The 15,784-nt window shown below is 41.2% G+C and overlaps 1 protein-coding gene across 2 annotated transcripts; it reads left to right on the top strand.

Moving 5' to 3' along the window:
- The first annotated feature begins 2,403 nt into the window (after nucleotides 1–2,403).
- On the top strand, nucleotides 2,404–7,281 carry LOC311354806 (zinc finger protein 862-like). 2 transcript variants are annotated; one of them, XM_084474666.1, is made up of 12 exons: nucleotides 2,404–2,550; nucleotides 3,761–3,853; nucleotides 3,931–4,101; nucleotides 4,182–4,357; nucleotides 4,450–4,625; nucleotides 4,705–4,874; nucleotides 4,969–5,207; nucleotides 5,323–5,580; nucleotides 5,709–5,927; nucleotides 6,055–6,288; nucleotides 6,385–6,537; nucleotides 6,627–7,281. In XM_084474666.1, the coding sequence occupies exons 2-12, from the start codon at nucleotides 3,814–3,816 to the stop codon at nucleotides 6,801–6,803; spliced, it is 2,013 nt and encodes a 670-aa protein (XP_084330792.1). In that variant the 5' UTR covers nucleotides 2,404–2,550; nucleotides 3,761–3,813; the 3' UTR covers nucleotides 6,804–7,281. The 2 variants fall into 2 exon arrangements, with proteins under 2 accessions (XP_084330792.1, XP_084330791.1); XM_084474665.1 differs by lacking the exon at nucleotides 2,404–2,550 and having other exon boundaries at nucleotides 3,626–3,853.
- The last annotated feature ends 8,503 nt before the right edge of the window (nucleotides 7,282–15,784 follow it).

Raw genomic sequence — 15,784 nt, 5'->3', positions numbered from 1 at the left:
ACGTTAGCAATATAAAAAAAACTTTGGTTACTTCTTAGACTATAACTTATAATACATTCTGAATGTTTGCATTCAAATCCTAGCAGTACGCAATAATTTGTACAACATTTAAACAACAGACTCTCAGGAAGATCCTCCAACAGGAAAATTCATATTCAATATTCATATTAAAATATCAACAGTGAAATCAGGGAAGTCAGGGAATATCTCAAATATTACGGTAAAAGTATACATTTTGTATTAGACAATCTTAATATCTTTACTTCTTACACTATATAGCGTATAATACATTCTGAATACATTCTGAATGTTTGCATTCAGAGATGGTTCATCTTCAGTCCGTTTCGTTTGGTGGGTCTGCTGGGCGGTGTCGGTGGGGTAAAGACGAACAGTGTTGGGATGGAATTTGGCTTGAGCTTCCTAACACCATCAGCTCTGTGACTCTAACTGTCTCATCGAAGTGGTCCTACAAACGGAGTCAGACATTTTAATGCAATTTCAAAGAGAAAGTAAATGATGGTAATGGATTTTCACAGAATGGCATCTAACCAATGCATAGTTATTGCATGGATTACATAAGCGCTTTGGCACCATGCTGTTTGCACTAGACTCTAGACAAGAGTAACATAAATCTCTCCAGCAAACATGAACTGACCATGTATTATCTGTAACTCGAGAAATAGCTGACCAAGCAATGCTGCAAAAGGGCATTTGTTTGCAATATATCCACATGATTTCCGTGCAAAGTTAATCACAATCTTTCTGACATGCATGAACATAAACAAAGACAATGCAGCCGGTGTTTTGAAAGAATTCAGGGTAAAATGTGGCAGTGCAGAAAGATAGCACGTCAAGTAGGCTAGCCTTGCAATGATGTAGTATTAATAGTTGTCATTATTCTAAAAATTGCATAGATTTTCACAGAATGGCATCTAACCAGTGCATACTTATGCATAAAAGAGCCTGGTGGAAAAATACAGACGGCAGATGCAGGTTGTTTGTCCCGGAGTTCAGTGCTAGCATTAGCATAAAAAAGGCTCAAAGAGCTAGCGAGCATCGTGTAGCTTAACACTACTAGGCTAAGTTCAAATCAAATTCACTTTGGTTAGTACTTTTTTCGAAGCATGCCATGAATTGATGGGGTACAATAATATTTTCCAAATGTGTTTTCTTTACAAAGTCCATGATAGAAATGTTCTTACCTCACACAACAAGGAAAAATTATTCGGCTTCCAGTTCATCCTTCTGACCCTCTGCTCCCACAATTTCCTCCTAGTAGGGTCCTGAGGGAAATGATGCAGACGTTTACCACGTCCGGGCCTTAGAGAGCAACCATAGGCTACACAACACAACATTTTCTTTCGAAAAGTAATGATATTACAGATATATATTCCTCTCTTGTAAGTTGTCGCACTTGCCTTGATAGCATGGTAATGACGATTGATTAATGTTTGGTCTGTAAGATGGCGTACACAAAACACGTGACTACCTTTGAACCAATCCACGACAGAATTGTCCTGAACGTTCTAAACAGAGTTGGCGGAACTCTCTCTATATACGGCTCTGGCCCTGGGAAGAACTTGTGCTGAGGGATAGTGGATGTCACATATTCTACTCTGGCCACCTGTGATTGGTTCTTTTAAGCAATCTTACACAAGATGGCGTTCTTGAATGTCAATGGTACGCATGTGAAATTTAACACTGAACTTTTTCATGTTAATTCTCTTGATGCCCATAGTCATCTCTGACCAGCAGCTGACAAACTAATGTTTTAAGTGTTTATCAAGTGAAGAATGGGGAGATCGCGCACTAGGGCTGAGAAGTTCCAAAAGTATTTTAAAAGCCGAAACAACAATTACAGGACACATAAACAAGGGGAAACGTTTTGGGTCTAGCCCTTCATCCGTGTTCCTTGTACGTGATGCGTCACAGGGCGCAGCGGCCTTTTATAGGCTCGCCTGCCAATCACCCAATCACCCCAAGACACATGAGTGTGTTTGGGGTCACAGTGTATCCAAATCACCAAAGTTACACCACAGGTACTATAATATCACAATATCAATATCATCGATTATATACAAACATGTACAGGAGATATAACATTTGTATACAGAAACATAGTCACATTTTAATAGTGATGCCATATTTAAATAAAAAAAAAAAAAAAATATATATATATATATATATATATATATATATATATATAAAACATAACAATATTTAGAAAAAGGTACACATCACCCTTATCAAAAGCAATATCAGTGTTTCCCACACATTCATTTATTTGTGGCGGCCCGCCACGAAAGAATTACGTCCGCCACAAATAGATTTTTCGGCTTTTGACTCGCTCGACCGCTCATAAAAGCAATGGGACTCTGTCTGTGAATGTAGCTTGTAGTTACAATTCCGGTGCAGTAGGTGGCGGTAGCCTACTATGCATTGTAACTCCGCCAATAGCACTTATGCACCTGGTGGGCCAGAAGAAGAAGAAGAAGAAGACCACGACGAAGAAGTAAAAGAAGAACGGACCGACCGGATCAAAATACGAGGGTAAGACGTCTTGGCAAACAAGTTCAAAAGTGTTAAAAAAGCGTTAATCCGCGATTTCACCGAGCGTTTCACTGACGGTGAGCGGCCTGACGCTGCTTCATTAACCCCGCCGCTGTTTGACTCAGGGGCCGGGGCGAGACGCACGCAGTAACAGTCACCTGTTACCGTTACCATACCGACGAGCTAACGTGTCCAGGTTATAACCCTGTTGTCAGTAAACATACGTGTAGACGGTGCTTCAGATACTGCATTAATACTGAAGCTAAATTGTCCACTGTCCACTGCAGCATGTGAATGCAATGAAAAGAATAAAATCTGAGCCAACCAGCTGTTAAAATGTTGTCCAGGTTAATGTTTTGGCCATTAAAGGCCCTTCATTTCAAGATTTCAACTGTGATCGGGCTTTAAACAGGTGGCTGACCTGTTCAGATGGGTGTAACTGCTACTGGTCAAATAATGTGAAATAGCATTTAATTTTACATGTATGCAATGCCATTTAAATGTAATTATAGATAATAATAATAATAAATACTGTGTAGTGTTGTAAAAAGTCAACGGGAAGGATTTTAGTAAGATATAAGCCATGAGCACTACACAGCCAGAAAAAAACCTAGGCAGGACAAGTAAAAATATTGGGGCAAGTAGATTTGAGAAGTCGGGCGAGTAGAAAAAAACCTTAATGTTGAACCCTGCATGTGTTGAGCTGCTGCCGCTTAAGGTTAGACGGCACTGTACATAGAGCGGTTCTGCTCGTTAGTAATAAATTCTAATGTTGGATGTTCACTCCTTCACACAGATGAGTATAGAAAAATATTTTCAACTGCAAAAAAGGGCTCGACTTGGAGAGGAGGTAGGCCTACAGTCCGGACCACAGGAGGTATTATCAAAACGGTGTAGACACTTAGAAATCTCATAAGGAAAGTGAACAGACGTCCATCAGTGTGAAAATTAATTTGCTTCCAATACTTCCAGGCTTCAACTAGTGCCGCAGCTGTGGCAGCTGAGGCAGTAAGAGAGGGTGAGGAGGAAGGGATAGTAAGTACGCAGGGAGATGTTGTAGGAGAGGAGGAAGACAGGCAGCATGTAGAGCCAGCTAGGGTGGAGGCAACAGGTGAGACTCAGCAAACACTGAAAAATAAAGCAGGGTCAGATCAGAAATGCACTTTTCTCATGAAAAGGGTCCTAATTTATATTCTTATGTGCCTTATAGAGAGGACCACGACAAAACATAGAGCGACTGGGTTCGATTCAGAATGGCTAAAAATGCCACAATTTAAGTCATGGCTGTATAACACCCAGCACGGTAAGTTTAGTATCTTTATTGATAAAACCATGTCTTGTTTTTTGTTCTCTTTGTAATGTTATTGCTTTACATTTTAGGGATGTTTTGTCGATTGTGCCGACAGCACAAGCCTGCTGCCAGAAAAGGGCCAGGAAAGAGGGCCTTCGTTGAGTTTGGAGGAGGGGTCTACAGAAAAGACTACATCGAGAGGCACATCACCACAGAACACCACCAGGAGAGTGTTAGATGTCAAGCATCTCTTGCATCTGGTAGGTTCCAATTTCAACATCAAATATGCAATGATAATACCATTTGAGTTCAACATTTTAAAACATTTAATCATTTACAGGCATGTCACTGATGAATGCCTTTGAGCCCACAGTTGTTGTGGAGCATGAGGCAGTAATAGGTGGCTTCAAGTGCCTTTACTGGCTGATAAAAAATGAACTGGCCCACCACACTAATTACCCCAAGCTTTTGAGCCTGGCTGAGCTTCTGGGGTGCGATTATTTTAGGAAATTGAAGGTAAAAGTCATCAAGATATTTAAAATAAAATCAGTCTTTACATTAATAAATAAGAATTACAAAACAAATGTTCTCTTTTTCCTAATGTCAAGATTGACCAGCGCAATAACTACAGATCTCATCGCATTATCGATGAAATGCTGGAGATCTTGGGAGAGGTTATTGAGGAACCAGTCCTCTCTGAAATCCAATCTTCAAAGGCAATTGCCCTGGAGGTTGATGAAAGTACAGACGTCTCCACAGCCAGGCAGCTCGATGTGCATGTCCGGTATGGAAGTAGAATTTCATCAAAATCTTACATATCCTGGGTCATATATGTGAATACTTACTACTTTGCTTTTTCTCAGATACCTGGATAAAGAGGGGCATGTTTTCAACCAGTTCCTGGACCTGGTTGAACTTGCTGATGGCAAAGCACACACTATTGTGACAGCCATAAAGACTGCAATCTGTAAGAAAGGCCTGCCAACAGAAAGACTTTATGGAGTGGGGACTGATGGAGCAGCTGTTATGACAGGTATTATTATACATATCATGTAAAATTGTTTGTTATAACCTATGTTTGTGACTGATTAATTTTATTTTAAAAAACTTTTTTTTTTTTAATTCAGGGCGTGTGAATGGTGTTGTGAAGCAACTTACTGACAGCTATCCAAAGATCGTGGGTGTGGCTTGTGCAGCCCATAGATTAGCCCTTGCCTGCAAGGACTCATCCAACCATGTTAAGTACATGGCCACCTTCAGAGATCACCTGCAAGATCTCCACTTATTCTTCCGCAACAGTGCAAATCGCACTGCAACACTCAAGGCAGCATCCATCACCCTTGGTGTTAGTGACTTAAAAATGAAGGTAATTGTAATTTGATACTGTAGTAGTTATCTTTTGTGTATTCATAATGTAAAATGTGATAGCATAGTTATTTTCTGTCTATTACAATATTCTGTCTTTTTTGCAACATTTCCAGGAAGTAAAAGACACACGTTGGCTGTCTCAGCACAAGGCAATTGAGAACTTGCAGAGAAACCTGCCAGCAGTCCTGGCAGCCCTGGCAGAGGAGGCAGAAATGCGTAGATGTCCGGTGGCAAAGGGTCTCTACACTTTTTGTGCCACCTACAGATTTGTGGCTGCTGTTTACCTGCAAGCTGATGTTTTGCCCCACCTTGCAAGTCTCTCCAGAGTATTTCAGAAAGCAGACGTCAACTTCCTTCATATAAAGAAGATGGTATGCTGAATGTGCACATTTAATTAGTGTGATAAAAGTCAGTGTGTTTTGATACATTGAAATAGGGGTCCTTTCCATATCTGACCAGTAACAGCAGCTATGTTTTTTTGTTTTGTTTTTTAATTTAGGTCCCTGTCACCATTAATACTCTGAGGAACATCAGAGAAGCTGGACAGACTCCACTCCCGGGATCATTTCTGTCTCGCCTCCACGAGGACCTGGATAATTCCCAAGGTCTTGGGGCCTTTAACATACAGCATGAGGAGGAGAGGGACAGGAGAGGACGGGGGCAAGGAGATGGCCAGGAAGCCACAAGGGAGGGGCAGTGGGCCAGATTCCAGCAACAGGTAAATAATGATTAAAGTAATGATTTACCTCTTACATGTTTTTTATTTGTACTCCTGACTCTATGGTCTGACCCTTAATGACTATATTAAAGGTAGCTGTAAGCTCATCTTCCTATGTTCATTGTAGGTCATCCACCCTTACCTAAGTGGCCTGGAAAAAAACCTTCACCGGCGGTTCCATGACCTGGACATACTTGGGGCTTTCAGTGTCTTTGGACCTAAATCGGCTGCTCTGCAAGATGACTCTGCTAACATCGACAATCTGAGGATTCTTGCCAGAAAATTCTGCCCTGAGCAACAGAATGAGGTCCTGCAGGAGTGGACTTCATTTAAGAACCATGTCCTTACTGGGGCATTCAAGGTGGGCGAATTAAACAGATTTATAACTATAGGATTCATATAATAGGATATGATTAATAACACACTCACTAACTATTGCCAAATTTGTTTTTTGAAGGACAAGAACCAGGCTGACATCCTTACTCTGCTGGCAAGTGAGTTCGACGAATGGGATAATGTCTACCCTTGCCTCAGCCTCCTCGCAGGCATTGCCTTGGTGATCCCCGTTTCAAGTGTTAATTGTGAACGGGATTTTTCTACTCTGAATAGGGTAAGAGCATCACTCTGAGGAGCAAAACAAATATTTGCTTTACTGGTGCAGTTTATGACATTAACTTTTTTTTTTTGATGAATCCTTAGGTGAGAACAGACCTGAGGAATCAGCTGCAAGGAGAACACCTGGCTGCCTGCCTGAGAATCTCCATCAACGGACCTGACCCCAAGGACTTTCCTTACGATAAGGCCTTACACTATTTTTTTCGGAAGCCCCGAAAAATTCATTGCCCTAACAAAGGGTGCAAAGTCTGCAGGCAGTAGGAAACACATGGTTAAGTGTAGGGAGTAAAACTGATGGCAGTCTAAAGTTCAAGATTTTTGGAGCTCTTTGTTCAGTGGATCAGATGTTCGATGAAGCTCTGTGTCTGTCTACCACCACTACTGTTTTCTGTTTATTTGTTACTTTTGTAAAATATTGTAGTATAGTTTCAAGTAAAAACTAACAAAAAGAGGCGAGGCGAGGCAAGCCGAGCCGAGCACCTTATCAAAAGCTGTGCAAACCAGAGTAAATCTGGACCCTAGTCCCATGCTAAAATTGACTGTAAATTCACCTTTAAAGTAGTTTTTTTTTTAAATTTCCCCGGGGGAGCATGCCCCCGGACCCCCCTAGGGGGTCGGTATCTTGTCACCTTTTTTTACCCCTGATGAGTTTGCACCCCTGTGTATATATATATGTATCAATTTATCTAATCTGTATATAAATATGTACATAAAGTGTTGTAATTATATTCCAACTCCGCGTTCTTCTTGGTCATCGCCGCTGCCGCCGCCACCCCCCGCCCCCCGACCACACCACCACAAATAGATGCCTGTCCTGTGGGAAACACTGAATATCATCATAGCACATTAGGTTATCTTGCGTCCATGTTGGCCTAGTCCATTATTCAACCAACTATTCTAATTACAACAGTTACAGCGAACATGTTAAGGTAAATTCATCATTGATACCACATAGACGGTCTCCTAAGACCAGTTCAGACCAAAGATTCGCGACGCAACGAGACTCTTTTGGGACGTCGCAGGGGGAAAGTTGCAGCAGTGTGAACTGGTCGTCGCAAGGCGGCTGATGCCGTTGCAAGGAGTCCCCAAAGATTGAACATGTCAAATCGCCAGGTCCAGTTTTAGAACGCAACGATGTGGCTATTTCTCTTCAGCCAATCAGGACAGAGCACAACAATTTAGGCTTATTAAATACAAGTTGTAGATGCTAACGGTATTATCTTTGGTTTTACACCGCACTTATTTATCATGCCCTGCAAATGTATAAATCAGTGTTCGAATTACGTGGGAGCCAGAGGGAACCGAGCTTCCAAAAAGGCAAAGTCAAAAACTGAGGGGTCTCATATCTGAAGGTGTCTGCCATATTTAGGGTCCGGGCAGCTAAGCTGCCGGGAACCTATTGTATTCCTAGGAATTCTTTCTTCTTCTTCTTCTTCTTTCTTCTTCCAAGGAAGTCATACTTCCCATGGGTGAAAACTCACCAAACTTTGCACAAAGGTCCAGTCCCATGCCAGATTCACTCAACTCCAAGGACATGTGCCCCCCCCTCCTAGGGGGGGCACAATAAGCGTTTAAATTTAAAAACTTAAAAAATTCCTACCAAACCAACGGTAGATGCTACAGTGTTGAAACTTCACCACAATGTAGCCTCAATACTGCTGAAACTTTTGTCCACTTAAACTCATTACAAATTATGAAGTCCATCACTCTGTTTTTTTCAATAACTGTAAAACTTTTAAAATGTATCTCCTCCCACAATTTTTGCTCAATTGTCACCAAACTTGGTACAGAGCATCTCCAGACCGTCCTCAACAAAACTTGTTTCTCGGATTTTTGATTAAGCAAAAATTGATCCTACAGTGCATGAAAACGTATGACTGTAAACAGTACTGTAAACGTATACCATCAAATTCTTGATAAATACATTTTCAATCTTCCTGAAAAAAATTGAGAATATTCTGGAGTCATGGTTGATGAAGTTTGGCAAATATCAGAATTTTATCTCAAAAACTGAATTTTTGAGAACATTTTGAATTCTGCTCTCATGGGAACAACTGCAGCCAATGTGAGAGTGGAATTTTTAAACATATTTTCTCTTATGAAGCAAAACACTTATCATTAAAAACAAATCACCAACATTTCCATGCTGTCAAGATGCAATTTATGTATTATCAGATTTTTGTTTAGATGGCTGAATTTCTGAAATTTTGACCATTTTTTAAATTTGCCTTTACAACAGCTGTCCGGACACTGACTCCTTGAGTCTATTTGAGAAGACACACACCATGTCTCACTTCCAGATAATTAGCTCACTGAGTTAAGCGCTGGTTTGTGGTGCGAGGGGATGTGGGTTCAAGACCCAGCAAGGGTGATGATGATAATGACACATAAAAATGCCAGAAGTCCTCATAGTGACATCACAGCAAGCCTCCAAATAAAAAATACAATTATAGGTGCTGCGCAGCGATGGGTCGGTTCCGGGCAAAATTTGGCAATTGAGCAACAAACGGGAATAGGAAGACAGGATAGTAATAATCACTATGAGTCTGAAAAGCTGGAAAAGCATAATTGGTCTTTGAAAAAACAGAGTGAAGGAAAAAAAATGTACATAAGTTTCTCCAATGTTGGGGCTACAGTTAAATGGAAGTTGTGAAGCTGTCGCATATGGTTGATTTCGTATGAATTTTCAAAGTTTTAAAATTTAGACATTTGCTGTAGCGCCACCATCAGGACTATTGTCTTTTGTGTGCAGAGTTTGGTGAGTTTTCATTCATGATGATTTTCTCAGAAAAAGAAAACAACCTAGGAATACAATTGTGTCCTGGATTCTCTTTTTTTTTTATTCAGAGGTGTGCTGTCTCCATCAAGAAGAATTTATATTTCTAAATGAGGCCATCTGGTATTTTGATGAGGTATCAACTTCATTCTAACTGGGTTTTGAACAACCTGTGGCACCAAGAACCAGCTTCTAAACCACTGTGCTAACTGGCTGGTAAAGATAATTTGTGTGTAGCTTCTTGAATAGACTCAAGGAGTCGCTGTCCAGGTTGCTGTATACAGCAAGTCAAAATATCAGCAATTCTGTTATCAAACAAAAGTCTGACATAAATTGTATCTTGACAGCATGGAAATGTTGGTGATTTGGTTTTAACCATAGCCTAAGTGTTTTGCTTCATGGGAGACTCCAAAATATTCTCAATTTTTCTTAGGAAGATTGAAAATGTATTTAGCAGGAATTGGATAGGCTAGTCTATGTTTACACAATTGTCTTCTGGGGGGGCGATCCCCATTCTGAAGGACTGCCATTCCGACGGTCCGCTAATCCGAAATTTCTGAAGACCTTTACGCAATGTAGAAAGGAGTTGGTAAAAAGTAAAAAGTTTAAGATCAAGTAGAGACTAAAAAAAAAGTCTATGAAAGGTGTCGTAATTTCTGAGAATCGAGTCGATCCCCCGCACTAACGGCAGGCACTCTAACCATTACACTACCATGGTAGTCATACACCTACATAGTTCACAGAGTAGGCTAGGCACTACTGTAATCCCTTCGAAGGCATATTATAATGTCTCTTGGCGGACTTTTTTCAGGTTCGGAATGGTACCCCTTTTTCAAAAACTACTAACAAGTAAATGGAATGGCGGCCCTTCTGTTAGCTAGACCAGTCTACACTCTACCTGGTCTTTTTTTACTAAACTTAACTAACTCTCTTCATTGACTAAACCTAACCAATGGCACAATTACACTTCTCAATCAAACTCAAATGTGAACTTGGAATATAAATATAATAAAATAAATAATAATAATAATTTATAAAATAATAAATTTAATTGTTCTGGATCAGGAATTGAACACATGACCCCCTGCCTACACTATAGGCAGAGATGCAATCCATTACGTTAAGAATTTCACACACCCACTTGTCAGATTTGTATCTCTTTTAGTTTACTTGCAGCACTGTTGATATGACATTTCGCTATCAAATCATAACGAATCAGAGAGCTCTTCTAGCCAATCAGAGACGAAAAAGGCGGGACTTTGCATCCGGTCCCTTGTTGTCATATGGCCCATTCAATTACGTCAGAAGGAATGGAATCTCACTGTTTACAGCTTGTCTCTGTCACAAACGGTAAGTTCTGATGTTTCGTTCATATTTTGTAAAACATGTGCAAGCATCGCGTCCGTTGCTAGGTTCGGTTTAGCATCTGTTTCTGTAGCCGCCCCCTCTTGACATGGAGGCCCCATTCAATGACCGTCGGAAAGCGGAAAATCTAGCGATCCAGATGCGTCTCCAGCTCGTGTCTATTATGAACGGTTCCCATTTCATGTTTTCCACCGAAGCAACACTCATCTTTAGAGGGTTAACCTGCCATGTCAACTTTAAGCGTCATGTGCCTTTTCTCAATTATCCGCACTATGAAACTTGTTTTTGAATGTAGGTTTAAAAAAAAAAAACCATGGGTTTTCATGTCATCAGCTGATTATCTAAAAATAGAACGTTGCGACTTCCAACCCATTTGAGAAAGAAATTTAATTTCTGAGTGAACTGTTGGGAGAGATACTGGCATGTGCTTTTGCAAGTGAGCTATATGCTGAACTGCAAGACTGTTCTGCTAAATGATAGTTTTGAGAACCAAGCTAAACCAATTGAGAAAAACTGTAAAAAAAAAAAAAAGTGTCCTTTGTAATGCTTTCTGTTTTGAACTTAAGATTCCTGCTGCAATAACACCATGAGGACTACTGGCAAATGCATGACTCCAGGCAGGGCAGTTGCTAGGAATTCTGGGCCCCCTGAAAGAATATCTGTGTGGGCCCCTCTACCCCATTCATTGCCACCTTAAATGTTCTTGTTTTTCAGTGTTCTTGACGGTGCCTGGTGTAATACACCCAATTTGTTTCCTTTTTTACATTTAACGACTTAACAAGTGTATTATTATGTAAATTATGTAATATTAATTGTCTTATTCTCATTTCCCTGATTTGCAACACGTTATTACACCTCTGATTGCAAATACATTTTCAATTAACCACTCAACAAATAAGTGTGGGTATTTTATTGTATTTAACAATCAAGCACTGATATGCAAAAAACAAAATGTCCTGGCTCAAGATAGTCCACAGGTAAATATGTAGCGTTTAACTTAAATGTGCAAGTGAAACAAAGAGCACATGGAATACGTTGTTGTAAAACAAATATGAAAAACAACAACAAGCCTCAACTAATCTCAATTAAAGTTTAAATTGGATTGTTTGTTCACTGTAAGTCTCATCGCTCACTCACTTCCGCTGAGGAAGAACCATGGGAAGACCCAAGCACGTGCACACATAGGGCCCTAGGGGTGCTTGAGCCCCTGCCCTTTTTTATGGAAGCATATATGTAGCAAAATTCAAATGACAATGCAATTTGCAATTAGCAATTCAATAAATCATTGCATTATGTAATTGTCAATTCATCATGCAATTTAATAATGTAATTTGAAAATACAAAGTGTATTTTAATATGCAAAGTGACAATGAAATCCTCAATTCAATTTAAAAAAGTTATAACAATAAAAAGCGCCCCCGTAATTGGAATTCACTTTGCCACGCTCTGTGTGTTGCAAAATTCAAATGACATTTCAATCCGCAAAACGCTTTGCAAAACGCTTTGCAAAACGTTTTGCAAAACATTTTGCAAAACATTTTGCAATCTACCAGCGAATAGTGTGTGGGCAGGATCTACGTCACTTCCTCGTAATTTCCTTGTAATACCCTATCTCCCAGAGCACGCACTCTATCAATCATCTTATCAGCGAATCGTGTGTGGGCGGGAGTCGGGAAGCATGCCATTCCATTCTGTCCATGCTGTCCAGCCCCGTAATTCCATTACGGGGCTGGACAGCAGAGTAGCATGGCGCCTGTGACTGGCACGGCCGCTGCCTCGGCGTCTTGTCTCTTCACGCTAATTTTTGTCCTGACATTTTCACAAGTCCTATCAACCTGCACGTCCAGCCTGTGCTATGATCGGACCACGCTGCTACAAATTAGGAACTCTATGGAAGAGTTCAGCACAAACTGGGGTTATAACTTCTTACCTCCCCCGTCTGTCTACGCTGACCTGTCACTCGGAGGGCTGTTGCTACCTCCACTCCGGAGAAGGCTGCGGAAACGCGGATCCAGGGCCGGCGTGCAGGTGTGGCTGAGGCGGAGCAGGCGGCTCTTTCCTGTGCACGGCCGGGTGAAATCCACGAGCTACCTGCGTCCCATCTCCTTGCGAGCGCCCGAGGAGGACAACGACCCTCAGCCCCTACCCCGGTATTCCCAGGTCTACCGCAGCCTCTGCTCATGGCGTGCCATCGCTCCGCGAGTCAGCTGTCTGTCAACAATCAGACCGCAATCAGCTGGTGGTGACGTCACGGTGCTTTCACGGTCCAAGATGGCCCTGCTTAATGCACGCTCCATTGCAAACAAATCCTTCGTCCTGCATGACTTTCTCATCCAGAAAGATCTTGATTTCCTCTTCCTGTCTGAAACCTGGCAGCGGCACGGGGAATTCGTCCATCTAAAGGAGCTGTGTCCCGCGGAATATTCTTTTGTTGCTACACCCCGCTTCACAGGACGTGGCGGGGGCCTCGCTGTTGTCTTCCGTGAATGCCTCAAAATTAGGTTGGTGAACTCCGACTGTTTCCCCTCGTTTGAGCTTCAAGTGACTAAGATAAACGAAAAAAACCCTTTTTACTGCTTTTTAATCTATCGCCCTCCTGGCCCAGTTACTGGGTTTTTATCTGACTTCACTGAACTTTTAACTTCTATTATTAAATTGGAGAAGGTTTTAATTATTGGTGATTTTAATATTCACATTGATGATCTGTCATCTTCTACTGCTGCTGAGTTTTTAAATATCACTGAGTCTTTCAACCTCGTGCAACATGTCTCTGGTCCCACACACAGTAAGGGACACACACTGGACCTTATATTTTCACATGGATTGACCATTGAAAATCTACATGTAGAGGATCTTCTTGTCAGTGACCACAGCTGTGTCTCCTTTGATATGGAATATGTTGAGAAGCATATTTCAAGTAGGGTTCAAGGAAAGAAACGTTTTATAAATCAGTCTGTTGTTGAGAGTTTTATTTCCTTGTTTGATGCTGAGTCTGCCTCAAACGTTGATGATGATGGTGATGATGATGATGATGATGATGATGTTGATGTAAATTCACTAGTACAGTGTTTTAATCTTCGATGCAAGTCTATTATTGATAAAGTAGCTCCAATCAAATCAAGATCTACCTCCCTAAGGAAGCCCTGCCCCTGGATAAATGAAGAGATTTTAAATCATAGGAAAAGCTGCCGCAAGGTAGAGCGACTGTGGAAAGCATCGAAGCTTGAGGTTCACAGGCTACACCTCAAGGATCTGAGATTAGCATTAAACAATGCACTAAAGACAGCAAGAACTGCTTATTTCGCTCAACTTATCTCTATTAATAAGAGAAATCCCAAGTTTCTGTTTAAGACCATTAGCTCTATTACATCCCCTACTGTCCCCATTGCCCCGGTCTCCTCTATGACGGATTGTAATGTTTTTGCCAGTTTTATGGTAAACAAAATCAATGACATCAGGGCCAATTTTTCTTTTACTGTTCCAAATCCTTGCACTATTCAGCCTCCCCGGTGTAACTGGTCCCTGTTTTCTTTGGTCTCACTGCCAGACATCAGTGCGATCTTTGCCACCATGGCTCTGTCCTCTAGCCCTCTGGACATACTCCCGACATCACTGTTCCTTAAAACTTTTGGCTCCACTGGCTCCTGCATTGTAGAGATTATAAATCAATCTCTCCAAACTGGTGTTGTTCCAGATTCCTTTAAACAAGCAGCAGTGGAACCTAAATTAAAGAAACCAAACCTGGATCCTACTGATTTAAAAAAATTATAGGCCCATTTCAAAGCTCCCTTTTCTGGCCAAAATTATGGAAAGGTAGTAGCTAAACAATTAATTGCCTTCATTGATGCAAACTCTATCTTTGACACCTTCCAATCAGGTTTCAGGAAAAAACACTCCACCGAGACAGCCTTAATCAGAGTTTCAAGTGATGTCCTGATGGCAGCAGACTCTGGTCAATATACAGTCCTGGTATTGTTAGATCTTACCGCTGCATTTGACACGGTGGACCATAAAGTCTTATTAAACAGACTCAGAGACACTTTTGGGATCACAGGTACTGTTTTAAATTGGTTCAGGTCTTATCTGACCGACAGGAGTTTTTTGGTCCATGTCAACCAGTTATCATCTGACCTGACAGGGCTAGCCTGTGGGGTCCCACAGGGATCAGTACTTGGCCCTTTTCTTTTCTTGCTTTATATGACCCCTCTTGGACAGATTATCAGTGAGTTCAGTGATGTCTCTTATCATCTATATGCTGATGATGTGCAGCTCTACTGCTCTTTTAAGCAGAATGAGCTACACAAACTAGACGATTTAACTGCCTGTTTGACGGCCATCAAAAAATGGCTAAATGACAACCTTCTTCAACTTAATTCTGACAAAACTGAAACACTGATTATTGCCCCAGATAGTGCCATCCCCCCTATAAAGCAGCACCTAGGTCAGTTAGGTCTTTCTGTCCAACCAAGTATACGCAACCTAGGCGTTGTTTTTGACAAGGACATGTCCCTGGACCACCACTGTAAACAGCTGATGAAAAATTGTTTTTATCACCTGCGTAATATAGCAAAACTGAGGTCCATGATTTCAAGACCTGAAATGGAGATGATAATTCATGCTTTTATTTCATCTCGCATTGACTATTGTAATGCTCTTTTTATGTGTTTTAACAAAAAGGCTGTAAATCGCCTTCAAACTGTACAGAACGCAGCTGCAAGGCTCATAACTGGATCTAAGAAAAGGGATCATATCACCCCAATTTTATATTCCTTACATTGGTTACCAGTAAATTTTAGGATTCATTTTAAGATTTTAGTACTTGTTTTTAGAGCCCTCCATGAACAAGCTCCCTCGTACATCACTGAGCTGCTGAGACCCTATTCCCCAATACGTTCTCTAAGGTCATCAGACCAGAAACTCTTGATGGTCCCTCGCACCCGTTTTAAAACACGAGGTGACTGCTCTTTCCAGGCCTGTGCCCCTCGCCTTTGGAATGCTCTACCATCGACCTTGCACAGTATAGAGTCCACTGAAGGTTTTAAGAAAGAACTTAAAACCTATCTTTTTAGACAGGCTTTCAACTGATGTCGACGTTGTGGGG

Source organism: Micromesistius poutassou (assembly GCF_964030765.1).
Source record: "Micromesistius poutassou genome assembly, chromosome: 10".
Taxonomy (NCBI): Eukaryota; Metazoa; Chordata; class Actinopteri; order Gadiformes; family Gadidae; genus Micromesistius; species Micromesistius poutassou.
This window is presented reverse-complemented; position numbering and strand designations above follow the sequence as displayed.

Coding starts and splice junctions, on each gene's coding strand:
- LOC311354806 (XM_084474665.1), top strand. CDS start 3,721: ATGAAAAGGGTCCTAATTTATATTCTTATGTGCCTTATAGAGAGGACC. Junction 4,358..4,449: donor ATTATTTTAGGAAATTGAAG/GTAAAAGTCATC, acceptor CCTAATGTCAAG/ATTGACCAGCGCAATAACTA. Junction 6,538..6,626: donor ATTTTTCTACTCTGAATAGG/GTAAGAGCATCA, acceptor ATGAATCCTTAG/GTGAGAACAGACCTGAGGAA.